We start from the raw sequence: 15,925 nt of genomic DNA, 5'->3' as shown, positions 1-15,925 counted from the left end.
TCTCCAAACCACACAAGCCAGAATTTCTCAGGGCTATGGTCTAACTCAGTGGTAGAGTGCTTATTTAAGAATATATAGGGCCCCAGGTTCATCTCCAACAACAACAAAACAACTAAAGTTTCCATCCTTTTTCCCTATGCAAGCCACAAACCCTAAGGAGATTGTTCTAATCCTCCTTCCTTGTGTCTCATGCTGGCCAGGAAGGAGTTCTCAGACATACTTTGTTTGATAGACAGTCATATGATTCTATTTTGGAAGAGGTCCTGCCCCATTCACAGAAGGAAAACAATATGACACAGGGACCAAGAAGATCTGAAGATGCCCTCTCTCCAGTATCCCAACTTGATAACTTGGCATTAGATTAAAACCTCTTTGTCTAATTACACTTCTGTGTGGTTGCCATGCTCCATCACAGCAAAGCATAAAAATAGAGGAGAGCTGTCTGTGCCCATTGGTCTTCATTTAATGATCTGGTCACATAAACTCTGAGTAAGCACATTGGCTGTGCTTTTCTTTCATTGATGTGTCTTATTGTAGAAGGTTGGTGATGACTTTATGACAGATAAGGAAAGGTAATCTTCCATCATGTTTTTCTTCCCCTGTGTTTACAGGATCAATAATGATACAACTAAAGAGGATGGAAGCCATTGAAATGGGGGCCTGATAGTTCAAATGCTGCTTCCTGGGATAGCAACTAGTAGAGAGAGTTCCTGGCCTGAACTTTGAACCTTGTCATCTTCATCCCATTTGATCAAAGGAAAGCTAAAGCATGTAATTAGAAGCCCAAGAGGATACAGTGGCCAAATGGCTATGCTCAAAAAAGTGCACTAAACTATAACTTCCAAAGCCCCAGTGTGCACAAGGAAAACTCTTGAAGATCAGCATTTATTTGAAAAGCCCGATCGTGTTTTAATTTAGAGGATATTTTACTGTTCATCCAGGGGATGTTAAATTCTTGTCCCTCAGCTATAATGAAAGTCACCAATGTTTGTACATTTACTTCCCATTTGAAAATGCAGGGTCTTCTGAGACCTTTAAAACGGCTAGAAAAATGTCCTGTATCTCTAGGAGCCCTTCTGACATTGTCATGGACACACATCTGTGTCCTTCACAAAGTTCGTAAGCTTGCTAATACCTTCATCTCTTTGCTGAGATGTTCTACCCACTTCTAGAGGCTGCTCTGTTCTTGTTGGGGGGTCAGAAGAGGTGCTCCTCCACAGTCACCCAGGCCTTCTGTCACTGTTCAGTGTTACTGTCCCTGTGCCATCACTTCTTGAGATGGACAACTCCAGGATCCAACTGTGGTTAACTGGTTTGATGTTATTGACTTCTTCCCTGTGTGCTGGACTCCCTAGTAGCACTCTCTAAGATCAACCCCCACCCAAATACACTATTTTCTACAACTCTGAATTTCTAACCCAGCATCTATGGACTAGATCTCCTTATCCACAACTTCCCTAAACTTAGACACAACATTTTTATGTCTATGGGCCTTTTTGTTTCACTGAAGATGCAAGCCATAACTTTCAACTGACTCATTCATGAATTTATAACCTTTAAGAAAGGTAAGGACACCAGGTAGTGACACACACCTTTACAGGTGTATCTTTGTGAGTCCAAGGCCAGCCTGGTCTACAAGAGTGAGTTCCGGGACAACCAGAGCTATTACACAGAGAAACCTTGTCTTGAAAAACAACAAGAAGAACAAAATGACAACAACAACAATAACAACAAAAAAGAGGACATGTTTCAAATAAAGCTTTTGTATTTGGGAATTAAATAGGATGAAGTCCCTCCAAGGTTCTCCTATATGAGCTGTGTCTCAATACATTCAGCAGCATGTCCAAGTGCAATTGAGCCGCAACTCCCTTCTAAACTCTAGAGCAGACTGTCTCCCTGGGACATGCATTTTTTTTCAGTCTGTTCTCAGCTGTAAAACCTGAATGCTATTGATTTTAAACTCTGTTCTATTTCCCCCTGGTGCATGTGGAAATCTTTAAATGTATGCCCTGCAACAATGCCCCCTTTCAAATGTCTTCTTTCTTCACCTTAGCACAGGTGAGCATCCATCTACCGGGTTCCTTCCCTATTCAAACCAACTATAGAAACAGATCCTAGGAGAAGAAACAACGGAGAAAACAGAAAATGCCTATCCACACTACACATCAATAACCTGCCAAGCAATTATTGTCTACTTACGATAAGTTAGAGTTGGGACAATGTGCAATGGACGCTCCTCGTTCGCTGAAGATGTTGAGCTCTTCTTCAGAAAGGTAGCAGCCATGTGCCATGACTGTCTAAAGAGAAGAATGACCAGCATGGAGTTTACCACTAAAAACTGCTTGTACTAATAATACCCATGGCTATGTACTACAAGGAGATACAGAAGCAATGGCTTGGCTACAATGGTCTTTGCAAAGCAGTTGCTATTATTTGAAAGGACAAAATTCCTGTATCCAAATGTACATCACAAAATTCTCAACAAATTTGTATGTTTTATCTGTCTGTCTGTTTATCTATCTTAGTAGTGTTGGTAATCAAGCCCAGTATTCTACCACTGAACTCCATCCTAGCCCTGGCTCTTGATTTTGATTATTTTGGCTGATTTGCAATTCAGTACAGGGTCAGCCAGCTCATCCGCAGCATAGGAAATCCAACCAGACTGAATACCTTATTACGATTTTATCATCTCTACTACAGAAAATTTTCAAATATCCTCTTTTCTAAATCTGTATGATGCACTTCCAGTAGGCTGATACTTGTCTGCATTCCAATCAGGACTTTCTAAGAGAACGTAGAAGGTGCAAATATGATTTTGTAAAGAACTATGGGTTAATTGTTACGGATGGTTTGTTTTAGAAATGATATCTATCTATATAGCTAAAGCTGGCCTTGAACTCAGCCCAAACTGATCTCACACTCATAATTTTCCTGCCTCAGCCTCTGGAATGCTGGTATTTTTTTTTTTTTTGGCATAAGCCACCACATCTGAGAGAATTGTCCTTTATTTCTGTTACTAGTTTCATTATAGTCACCAATGGATCTTGACATGGACATAAAATCAGGATATGTCATATCATAATAACTTTTCCATAAGGAGGCAAACTTTATTTATGAAAGCAGGTGCCACACATTTGAAACCTCTCTAAATTCTCATGTTGGTAAGATTTGTGGGTTTTCAAGGAACATTTAATTCTCTAAAAAGTTTCTTTTTACTTTAATATAAAACTGATACCCAGTTGCTTTCTCCTTTGGGAGGCATAATTCAATAGGCAAAAACTATTATTAAAATAGAACTTTTTCAACCTCCATGCAAATATAATTAACACGAAAATTTAAGGTTAATTTATTAATCATATGGTAATATATGTAAAGGAAGATAAAGCTTCCCATGTAAATTTACATTATTTATGCAAAGTACTAACCTTTCAAATCACTTACATTCATATCTCCTTTTGTGTAGTCACTAAGAAATTGCTTGTTGCAGTAAACTCTCAAAGCAGTGTGTTCATTTCATGGAAGGCCAAGGCCAAAGGGTATACTGCTTTAATGAGGTCTCTTGCTACTCACAATAATTTTAATTAATTATAGAAGTAATACATATGCATTTTTCTAAACCTCAGAGTTTAAAATCTTACTTTTAACATTCACTGTATATCTCTGAACGTTTTTTATGTGTAAAAACACACCAAGACATATGTACATGCATATCCAACTGTTTTGAGCATTCTTCTGTGGAAGCATGCACATTTTGCTCTGTGAATGCTGGATAGAATTCTAATAATGTAAATTCTATGATTTAACCAATTCCTTGGGGATAGTTATTTTCAAACTTTCCTGTGTTATCAATGCATCTATTTGTACACTCTTTAAAGAATTATCCTTGGAAATGGATCTGCCGGCTCGAAGAAAAGCCCACTGACCTACTAACTATGAAAGCATCATTGGAAAAAAATACGCACTCACTCTCTCACCAATTAGCAATGGAAAAAGTTGTTAGGAGTTTAAGAATGAAGCGGAGGATGAAACATCAGGCCCATATTAACACACACACACACACACACACACACACACACACACACACACACACACACAGATAGATGGATACACACATATCATGGCACACACATATTGACACACACATATCTACATACACATGCACACAAGCACACACACATGTAGATATACACACATATATCTATACACATATGCATGCAAACACACACACACACACACATAGACACACACATATATCTACACATACACACACACACACACACACACACACACACACACACACTGGGTTTATTCTAGTTTGAAAAGTGCATGTGTCCTGAAGAACTGTGATTACTTCTGAGATTTTGAAACTTAAAGGATGCAGCCTGCTTTATATAGATTATATCATGATACTGAGCTTACCTTGTTTGTCAGGAGATTATTTTTATCATAGACATCTGTGTAGTTTTTGTAATCAGGGAATAAGCTTTTCACAGCTTCAACTTCTTCACGATTTTCACTTACATGGCTCTGCAAACAAAGAAAGAATGGTTTCACTTTTTCTGTAAAATATTTGACATTCTATCTCCTATCTCAATATGCTGCTGCTAGTTTCTACTTGCTGAACTTGCTGATGTAGGCGACTTGGAGGAAAACATTGAAGTCTCTACTTGCTCAGGTTTAATTTTCAGTAATTATAATGCATCCTCTATGATAATACACATGACAAAGAAACTGGATATCCTGAGCATGGCTCTGTGTGTGTATGTGTGTGTGTGTGTGGGGGGGGTCTTTCCCTCAAGACCTTTATCTATAGCAGGAACAACCTATGCCCTCTTTTAAAGAGTGCCCAGTGCCTTGCTTGCAGCATCCTATAAGAATTCAATGGCCATTGGAAGATGAATCTATGGTTCACTCAGGAAAAAAAAAAAAAAAAAAACTAAAATTTGAACAGAGAGCCTAATAGAGCAAGCCAGTTCTCTTCCTAAGCTTCCATTTCTCATCAGCCAATAAAAGTGTTGGCTTAGGTAAGTCATTTTCCATCTCTTATGCAGATGTGTTAGTCATATTTCAGGTGTGAAATTTTACAGAACCTAGTATACTGGAAGCAGATGGAAGGCTGGGCTCAGGATCTGTCCTCAGTCTGCCTCTTTTCTCGGCTTTCTGAATGATGCTTTTGCAGAAAAGAATATGAAAATGACAGAGCCTTCACCAGGCACTCATGGGAATCCACACACAAACCAAGTGAGTAGACAGCCACACCAACCTTTCATGGGGGCACCTGAAATCTGAGGGGACAAAAAGTACCTTGCACTGGAGTAGCCACCCAAGCCTCTAGAAAAAAACATTTCAGGGGTGATGAAAGTAGATAATGGGAACAATTCATGAGTCAACAAACACTAGCTAACCAATTCTGCCAGGCCTCTTTTTCTGTGCTAAGAAGAAACATAGAAAGATGAACAAAAGAAAAAGTGAGTAATGATCCCAACCAGTGCTGCACCTACATCGGACTCTACCCATGGTCGGGGAGTAAATCCCAGTCTATCAGTGAGATGCATGGATGTAGCCCAAGAGGAAGAACAACCTGGTGATTGATTGGATAGTAAAATTAAATGCCTATCTTCCATCCCTCTAATCAGAGCTGGTCTCCTGTTTGCCAAAATGTCTGTGAACTAGATTGCTAACAAGGGATAACCTTGCACTTCTGATTCTTCCTTCTGACTGCTGTGTCCCCAGTACCCAGGCTATGCCTGGGATCAGCCTCAGGGTTTTGTGCATGCCAGGCAAGCACTTTGTCAACTGCACTGCATCCCCAGACGAAGGAGAGACTTCTTCATGTCTTATTCAATTTATTTTCATGTAGGTTTTTTATGTTGTCTGCATCTTTCTTTCTCTCTCTTTTCTTCTTCTTCTTCTTCTTCTTCTTCTTCTTCTTCTTCTTCTTCTTCTTCTTCTTCTTCTTCTTCTTCTTCTTCTTCTTTTAGAATAAAACATACTGTTTCCAAAGTGGAAATATTATCCAAATTTGGAATTTTATTACCAGAGCATAATTGTGGGGGACTGAATCCAAATTCCAAATATCAGAAGCCACAAACAATAATCACGAGGAAGACACGCTAATAGGTCCTATGAACATACATTTTAAAAATAAATAAATAAATAAAAGTAAGGAATCAATATGCTGCCTTTACCCCAACTTTCCCTTCCCTTTAAGACCATCAGCTCTGAAAGAGGGGAAATTTTAGTGCAGTGTGTAATTAAGCTTGAGTGGGGGAGGGGGGCTCCTAATTTTAACCCAGCTGTGAGATTTTAAAAGCATTTTATTGCTAAATTGCAACAACTTAATGATAAAGGAAGATATACTTTTTGTTCCTGGTTTTAAATTAAGAAACTCAGAACAAAAGGATTTTAAATGCACGTTTGTAAGGTAGAAATTAAGTTCTTTTTACTTTTCAAATAATAATTGGTTCCTCCACAAATGAAGGTCTAAAACACCAGGAAAGCATCAAATAAAAGCACTAAGGAAATGTGTTTTATCAGGAATGGGTAGTATGACATTGACCTTGCTATTCTTTCTAAAGCTGTCTTGGACTGTCTAAGACAGATCAGAGAATATGGAGGATGAAAAAAGCTTCAGGCACCTGACCTGCAAAACTGACAGACTGGGTTAGGTGGCTTCAGTCGGTGCTTCCTGGTGACGTTAGTCAGGGCGCCTCCTGTCCTGAAATTCTTTGACTCTAGGAGATCTCAGTAGATGAACTACAGATTATTAGAGATGACCTGGGGATACTAAGAGATCTTTCAGGCATAGACAGAAGCACAAACCAAAGAAAAGTGCCTACCTGAATGTGCAAGTCATGGGTCTTAGCAATGTTGCCAAGTTTACTCATCAGGGTCTCCGTGCAAGAAAGGGAAAAGCGTGGGGTCACTATGGGTTTCACCCTTGAGTACTGGAAATAATAAAAGAAATTCATGAGGAAAATATGGAGATTATGAGCACAAAGCACATTCCACAACAATGTGATTTTACAGTTTCAATATTGAGGAACATCTCCAATTTTGAGTAGACAGAGGTTCTAGGTTCCAAAAGACAACTCATGACTGAGAACAGTACTTTCTTCAGCGCCAACTTCCCAGAGGAAAGTTCTATCTCTGAAACAGGCATTCCCTTCTCATTACCTCAGATGAGACCTGGGGTGGGGACACTACATGGGAAGTGGTGGCTGGTTTCCCTGCCTACATCTTGAGGAGGTGTGCAGGCTGCATCCTCACTCAGAGCTCTTTGGTAATACATCAGAGATTGGCTGGCAGGATATAATGACCCCTAGAGGGAGTAAGGAAGAGGGTCTATAAGCATTATCTATAACTCACCAGGGGTGAACTGCAATAAATTCTGAACATTCCTATGGCTTCCAGTGTGACAGCGAAGAGTCATAAGGGAAGCAAGGGCTAGGCTGACCAACTTGTGAGCCTGTCCCCTGGAGCCATAAACCAGTTTCACGATGTGCTTGGAGGCAATAAATAGCAATGTCTTCATGAACCCCAGAATGCCAGGGCAAAGCAGATGCCTGGCTGGCTATGTATGGGCCTCACGTGCCACACGTTTACAGAGCAAGGCACCCTGTAGCCAGGGCACTGAGTCTGAGTATATAGCCTGCTTCTCGATCCACACAAGCAGTGGACAGAACCAAAAAAGAAGGCAGCAAGTAGGTCCTCAATGTCCACATGCCACCCACCTCTTCGGATCACAGAGCAATTCACCCTCTGCAGAGACCAATGTCACAAAATTAAAAGGCCCCAGACCAAGGAGAAGAAATGACATAAGAATGGGTGAGGTGAGTTCAGAAGGTGACTTTTGAGGACGATGACTGGATTGTCACACCTTAAATGACCGTTTGTATTTTAAATTCTCCCCAAACTCATGTTGGGTAAAGGTTCTTGCCTAATAGTGCTATTAGGAGGTGACAGAACCTTTGGAAGGTAGAGACAACTGGAAGAAAGTAGTCTGTGGCTTCCTGGCAGCCATGAGGTAGGCTGCTTCCCTCTGACTGGGATTTCTGCCATCATGCTCTACCTAACAACCATAGGCCTAAAAGCCACCAGACCAAGTGATCATAGACTAAAACTGTCTGAAACTGTGAGTCTAAGCAACCCTTCCTTTCTTAGTATTTTGTTACTGTGACAGACAGCTGAGCAACACACCTTAAACTAACCACAAGCTTAGTGAACTTGGGATGGAATTCACATACCTGACTAAACTTGGGATCTGTGCTACATACAGACAAGGGGTACAGGAACCAAAAACAAAAGGGTACACACAATATCCCTGGAGCCATAAACAAATTCAGTAGACATAAAGTGAATAATCAAATTTTAATAGTGAATAATCAAATCCACCAAAATCAGATCATTGTTCCTGACTATAAAACTACTTTTAAAAAAGGTCTAAATATAGTGTCCTATGAGCCTTCAACTGGAAAGCAAAAGCCAGAAGTTTCTATGAATTTGACCTTTTCAGATTGCACATACAAATGAGAGCATGCAGTATTTCTCTTCTGAATTCATTTAATTTAACATAATATATTGCAGATTCATCTATGCTGTCTCAAATAGCAAGATCTTTTTATGAATGAATAGTATCCCACTATAAATGCATATGTGTATATATACATACTCATGGGATATAGGAGACATATTTAGGTTATATATATATATATATATATAAATATATATATATATATATACCCCCACTTGTATACATATATGTATATACAAACATGTATGTATAATTCTCCTGTATACATGTTTAATGTAAAAATGAATAAAATTGGTTTTCTTTACCTATTCATCCATAGACTTCTAGGTTCTTTCCATATTTGAGACTATAGTGAATAAAGCTGCAGTAAATGTAGTATCTCTCCAATATAGCCCATTTTATTTCCTTGGATAGATACTCAGAAATGGGATCTCTGGATCATATGAGGCGATATTGATCAAAGGGCACACGTTCTCAGTTATAAAATGAAAAGATACCTAAGGCTTTTGTGCAGTCCTGTCATTGCATATGTGAATGGATCTCACTGGACCATCATCCGACACTGCATATGTGCAAGAAGCTATCACACTCCACACCTCAGGACTCACAGTCTTTGTCAGATGTTTTCAATTTTAAAAAATCTGACCTCCCTGAGCCGAGCCCCTGGGTACACTGTGTCAACAATTGAAGGCTCTAGGAAAATACCTCTTAAGTATAGACTAAGCCATAGGTACACAGACTAAGGCATGAAACAACTTGTCAGATGCTACAGCTAACAAAGCGGCACTCTGGGTGAAAACTGAACAAATTCACTTACGTTCCTCTGAAGCATTTCTGACACGAATCTGCAATGAAGTGACAAACGGAAAGTTAGCAAAGTCAATCATTTTCAAACAAATGTTTCAACGGGGTGAAAATGAGATCCTTACAACGCCCTGATTTCCATGAAAACATACCTAACAGTGTGGGTTTCACTACCACTAATCAGAGATTAACAAGCAATAATTACTCCACTTTTCCTTTGATAGCAAAAGAGGAAGAGGAAAATCACAGGCAATATTGTCCTGTGGCATCTTGTGGTCCTTTCTGAGCATCCACACATCCTGTGCTAGCAGCTCCAATTATGTGTAATTGAGTTACAGTGCACTGTGTTCTGTGGATGATAGGACCATGAACACTAGGACACACACAAGCACTTAGGAGCCTTAGACACTTGTTCTAGTCCCCTCTTATGTGGAAGCCAATCATGCCCACAGTATCACCATCAGTCTCTGAGGACAAAGTCTGGTGGGAAGTAGGTATTGGAGGAAGGTGGAATACTATGACAGAGGTGGCTAGGAAGTGTGTGTGGAATGGGACAAGTGGTGAACCTAGCACTTACGCCTACTCGAACAGTGGCAAGCGTCCTACAAAATGGTTATTCCTGCCCTGGCTGGTAAAGACTTGTTAGTTATTGGTTTTCTTCCTTCTGGTACTCTTTCAGACTAAAGTGTGAATCGAGAGCCTGGGAATGTAGCTCTGTGATAGATACTTGCCAGGCATGAACAAAGCCCTGGGCTCTATCTTCAGCCCCAGGGAAACAAATTGTGAATTAGAGTGACCACAGTAGTGACTTGTGCATGAGCTGATTATAATGGCCAGTGCTGAAGATCAGAGGTGTAACCCTCTTCCTGTGACCATGCAGCAGCCTCTCACCTCAGCACTTCAGAGGAAACATACTTGAAGTGAGAAAATCCCAGAAAATAGAAGCAAAGCCGAGATCCAAACTTATGCCCCAAAAGAACAAATCTAAAGAAATTTCTTCTGTGTATCTCTTGATGTGAAATATAATACAGTGAAACACCTTCTTAAATATTCAAGATACCTTGGGAAAGCCATTAAAGATCATGTAAGAAAAGTACTTCAATGATCAATAAATTCCACCAATGTTATATGCACCTGAACATAATGAAAACTCATGAAATGACCATAATCAAAAGCTACTGAGGAGCTGGAGATATGATCCGAGTATTTCACATGCACATATAAAAATGCCACAATGGAAGCTACTATTTTGTGCAATTAATATTGTAAAAGTAATTTAATGAGCATGGCATCATACTTAACAAACCCAATCTCCTGGAGAAACCCTATCCTAATATGGGATACTAAGGGTAAATTTTTAAAATAAAGAATCCTTCATGCCTGGGCCTGGGGAGATACTGCAGCGGGCAGGAGCACTTGCTATGCAAGCGCAAAGACCTGAACCTGATTTCCCAGTACCGATTTAAAAAAAAAAAAAGAAAGAAAAAGAAAACTCTCTATGCCTCTAACTCCAGTGTTGGGGTCAGAGCCAGGGGCATGCTGGGAGTTTCAACTGAGCTAAAAACTTGCAGTTCAGTGAGAGACCCTGTCTCAAGGGAATAGGTGCAAAGTGGCAGAGCAGGACAGGCAACATCCTCCTCTGGCCTCTATATGTGTGAACTAGTACATGATCCTAGTACACACACACACACACACACACACACACGCACGCACGCACGCACGCGCGCGCACACACACACTCGAAAACATGCAAATATACATTTTTAAAGGAACATACCAATTTTACAAAATGGGCTAAATCCACTTAGTGACCTTGGCAGATTAGAAGAGGGGCTTAATCTGTTTTTCAACTTTAATTCTATATCCTAAGGAGACTCTACAATGTGCCAATACATCCTGAGATTCTTGGACTTTAAGAGAATTGCTTCAGCTGTGTAGAGGCAAAAATGGTGCTAGAAGGGCTGAAAGAAACACTGAGGTATGCAAGAGTCACATAGTCTGGGAATCTGGAATCTGCTCTACTATATCCTCTTAATGTCTTTGTCAAGAATCACTTTCCTGTGAATTTAAAAGCAACCCTTCAAAATTATGCACTTAAAAAAATCTAACCTTTCCTACCTGACTCTTAAAGAGATTGTGCACTGGAACATATATCCATTTTTCAAAAGAGTTTTTGGTGAAGGATAATTTACATATCATAAAGTTTACCCATTTTAAGTGCTCTATTCAATAATTGTAGCCAATTTACTGGGTTGTGGAATTACCGAAATAATACAGTCTTTGAATTCCCATCACCAGAGTAAGATCCCCTGGGTTTATAGGAAGGAGATAGGCAGTGTCACCCTCCTCCTCAGCATGGCAAACCTCTCACTTTGTCTCGTGGACTTGCAGTTTCTATAATACTCAATATAAATGAAAGTTTACAATGTGTTCCCGTTTGTGTTCAGTCTGTTTTTCTTAGAACAGTAATTTTAAAGTTCATCATGTTGTTAGCACTTTGTTTTTGCCCATAGCTGATGCATTTTGTATACCACATTTCCTGCATCCACACACCATTCAGTTGACATGTCAGGTGTGGGATGTCCTTTGATAGCCTCGGTGACATTGCCCTGTGTCTCTTTCTTGCAACTCTGACACCTGGAGACCAGAGGGACTGGACACTTAAGCTGGGCTCATCATGGTTCCTCTCTGAACAGGAGACCTTGCAGTTCTTTTGTTAGTTTTATTCCATGTGTGTATATGCCTTCTGTATGTGGTGCCTGTGGAGATCAGAAAGCGTTGGATTCCCTGGGACTGGAGTTACAGATATGGGCACAGCCATGGGTGTACAGGGAACCAAAACCAAACCCTGCATGCCTGAGCCATCTCTCTAGCCCTATCCTGCAATTCTTTAATTCAGTGAGCTAAGTGTCCACCTGGAATAAAACCTCAGCTGGGGTGTGTTTGCAGCGTTCCCCACTGTGGTGCAATGTAGGGCGTGATTAGATGAGACTCCACTCAGCCCTGGCAGCTCTGCTGAGCCTTGCAAACTAGCCTGCCTGGGATCCTAGGCTTCTATTCTCCCCTGCTGCCTTTCTGTGAGTCATTGATAGGCCTACTATACTGAACTTGGAGAATAGCATTGAGTATCCCTACACTTGCAAGCAGATTTCTTGGAGTCCTGTCCTGAGACTGACATAGGTGTGCCCAGGGTGCCTGCTGTGTATTTGGCATCTGTGAGTTGTGGCTTGAGGACCAGTCACATTAGAAACTTCATGTGGACCTGTTGTGTTGTCTCTGTCCATGCCATGTTTTGACATTTCTGTCTGCACACGGTTCTCTATCCTTTGAGGTACAGATCACCCCAAAATAGGCTATTCACATCCTCTGGTGAACTCACTCTATACCTAGTGGCTCTCGAGCAGGCCTTAGTCTCTACCATTCAGTGTCTCTCTTGCCTGTGTGTCACTGTTGAAAGTGTGTAGACCTTTTATTGTAAAGGGTTAATTTCCCACAAGTCCACAAATGTGGACTGAGGGCATATAAGGAACACAGCTTTCCTGCTGTGTCTGTGTGTCACTTCCTCATGTAACAGTTCTGGAGAGGAGATATTCTAGTTCTGTATTTGAAATATGTTGTGGTGATTCCAGAATGCATGAAGATCTTTTTTCTCTTTCTATGGCAAGATAAAAGGATAGTTAGTGCTAGGTGGTTACAACACATTGACCCAATGTAAAGCACACTTAGAAGTAAATTTGTATGGCTAAGGGGTACACTGTGTGACTCACTGGGCCATACTACAGCTTCCATGCCAAAATTTTCTGTTTTGTTTTGTTTCTGGGCTGTAGTTTAAATTTTGTTTTGTTTTGGGGGGAAGGTTATAAGGACAGAGGGTGGAGGTGATAGGATGGGGAGATGAGTGGGATCTGGGTGCATGATGTAAAAACCACAAAGAATCAATAAAACATTTTTTTAAATCCAACCGAAACAATATAGGGTAAAATCTCACATTGGTGTCTTTGGATGGCTTAGCTAAAGAAAATGTCTCTGTTTTGTACCTCTTTGTGCTTCTCTATGCTTTATGCCAGGGAAGCATAAATTTTTTGTTATTTTTTTAAAAAAAATACTTTTGTTTCAGTTTTTTAAAGAGTGTCTTACTATGTGGCTAAGGCTGGCTTAGAACTCACCATCCTTCCTTCTCTGTCTCCCACATACTTGGATTGCAGGTGTGTACCACTATGCCTGAATCATTTATACTGAAATGTCTTTCACTCATCTATAAATGGAAAATTTTCCATAACCTCTCATATATTTTCTGCTAGTGATCCCTCACACCATTATTCTTGATCATGTGCATGAATAAGAACTGCTTGTACATGCCTCCTGCCTCTCACACTAAGTATGGCATGAGTGAGGACCATGTCATGCTATCAGGAAGCCTACATTTTAAGTCAGAGATTTTTCACCCTATTAAACCCTGGCTCTGACACATTAATCTACACTAATAAAATGGTTTGGATGAGTGTCCCACAAAGGTCCCCGTGCCAAAGCTTGGTGTCCAGGTTTGTGTTAATGGGGAGTGGGATATCTTAGGAAGTGGATGGAGCCTGCTAGAAGATCTCAGGGCATATTCCCAGAGAGGCATTTAGAATTCTGGCCAGTTTTCTCTCTCTGATTGTCCTTCCTGGCTCATGAGGTGAGCAGTGTATCCTATATTCACTCCTGCCTCATCAAAGTCATGTGGCCACCAGATCATTTACTGGAACCTCTATAACAATAACCCCAAAGACACCTTTTCTCTCTTTAAGTTGATTATCTCTGATGTTATATCAGAGTAATGGTAAATGGACTACTCCAATGGCTATGGGCAAGTCCCCCAGGCAATGTCAGGCTCAGTTTTCTTATCATAAAAAAAGACACCTTGGGGAACTTTCTATGAGAGTCAAGAATGGTCTACACAGGAAAGCTCTGTGAGTCACCAACTGACCACTGTCACAAGTTTGAGTATTTGGACTAACTGCATACTGTAACAATCAGAACAGTCTGTCACCACGCTCATATCCCAACTGGGTCTTAATGGTGTCAGCTTTCCTCTCTGTTTCAAATGCCATCAGAGTAGCAGATGACTCATCCCCACAGATGAAAGCTCCAGCCACATTACCTCTCTGTCTCCTTGACCGACTCCTCGGTGGTTTCCTTGTATTCGGGAACGGTGTCATTCAAGTCCATGCACACTTTGCCCACAAATGCTCTCTGTCCAAATTTATCTGTGAGGCACACAGAGAAAGAATCTGAAGATGTGTTTCTTTTTTAACACATACTTTTTCTGTGGAGTCTAAAAACACTTTCAGATTAAAATTATCCTTTAAAAAAATGAGACTGTAAAGAATCATCTCTCTGTCTTCACACTGTGACAGCCACAAAACCACTAAATTCAAAGAATAGTAAATGGCTTCCACCCAGCCACAAGCCCACTCCAAACCTGTCAGAAAATAACTGGATATCTTATAATTCTTATTTACCTTTTCCTTTTGATTATACACTTTGTCTACATTTCTACCAATGTCACAACTATCTTGGCACTCATTTTCTCTCATGATACAAGAGGAGAATACCTCAGATCCTAGAAAATATATTCATATCCTCAATATACCAATTTTTCTCTTTCCCCCCCACTCATTCCTCTCCCATCTGTTGCTCTCCTGCCATCCGGGATCTAGATCCTCTCCATGCATGTCATGACCCTTTGTGGATAAAGGGTAGCATATGAAATGTTAAGAATATGCATGGTGGGTGGTCGACTTGGATTTGATTCCTTTTCCCCCTGGGATTACTCCAAAATGGCAGCTATCATCTGAGATCTAGACTCCAGTGTCCCAGAGTCCTCTGCTCTGTGTAGGATTGTAAGAAATACACAAAGAAGGAGGCTCACAGTGCTCAGATGACGTGTCATTGCTCTTCCTGACTGTAGCAGCATCGGTATCTTTATCATTGGCTGAATGCCTATCAGCTGCTGGCAATGGAGGACCTTCAGCAGAGGTGCTGCAGGAACCCTCACTCAGTTCAACTGTGCAGGTGGGGCTGTTTTACAATCTCTCTCTCTCTCTCTCTCTCTCTCTCTCTCTCTCTCTCTCTCTGTGTGTGTGTGTGTTGTGTGTGTGTGTGTGTGTGTGTGTGTGTGTGTGTGTGTGTGTGTTAGGCACTGTGCTGGGTATGTGTGGAATCATCACGCTAAATCCAGTCTCCATTTTGTTTCCCAGTTCTGAGGTCTTAGACATGTGGATATCTCTGAGCTTTAGTTAATCTGTCTGTGCTATGAGGGCATCAATAGATATCAGAAGGCTATTTAGAGTGGGGTGTTTTGTATATTGCTTGGTACCTAGCAACAGAATCACAGGTGTTACTAAACTAACACTGTGTTGGTGCAATGCCCCGAGTCTCTAGCTAACCACCCAGATCTATCTGTTAATTATAATGCAATAAACTGTTGCCACAGATACACTGATAAACTGATAAAGGTGCTCTTAAAAAAACAAATCAATATATAAAATTCAACTCTATAAACATCATATCCTGGGACCAGAATCCACACAGAAATGATTAAATCCT

General features: G+C 40.5%; 1 protein-coding gene across 1 annotated transcript in view; it reads right to left on the bottom strand.

Annotated features, from left to right (window-relative positions):
• The window catches only part of Gda (guanine deaminase), a 53,797-nt gene that overhangs the window by 13,093 nt on the left and 24,779 nt on the right, over window positions 1-15,925 (bottom strand). The window contains exons 5-9 of the mRNA XM_035441930.1: window positions 14,478-14,583; window positions 9,351-9,378; window positions 6,840-6,947; window positions 4,420-4,527; window positions 2,200-2,297 (exon numbers count right to left, since the gene is read on the bottom strand). Coding sequence (XP_035297821.1) covers window positions 2,200-2,297; window positions 4,420-4,527; window positions 6,840-6,947; window positions 9,351-9,378; window positions 14,478-14,583 — 448 coding nt within the window. The remainder of the gene's footprint in view (window positions 1-2,199; window positions 2,298-4,419; window positions 4,528-6,839; window positions 6,948-9,350; window positions 9,379-14,477; window positions 14,584-15,925) is intronic.

This window comes from Cricetulus griseus, chromosome 3 (assembly GCF_003668045.3).
Source record: "Cricetulus griseus strain 17A/GY chromosome 3, alternate assembly CriGri-PICRH-1.0, whole genome shotgun sequence".
Classification (NCBI taxonomy): domain Eukaryota; kingdom Metazoa; phylum Chordata; class Mammalia; order Rodentia; family Cricetidae; genus Cricetulus; species Cricetulus griseus.
The sequence above is the reverse complement of the archived record's forward strand: the minus strand, read 5'-3'. Positions and strand labels throughout refer to the sequence as shown.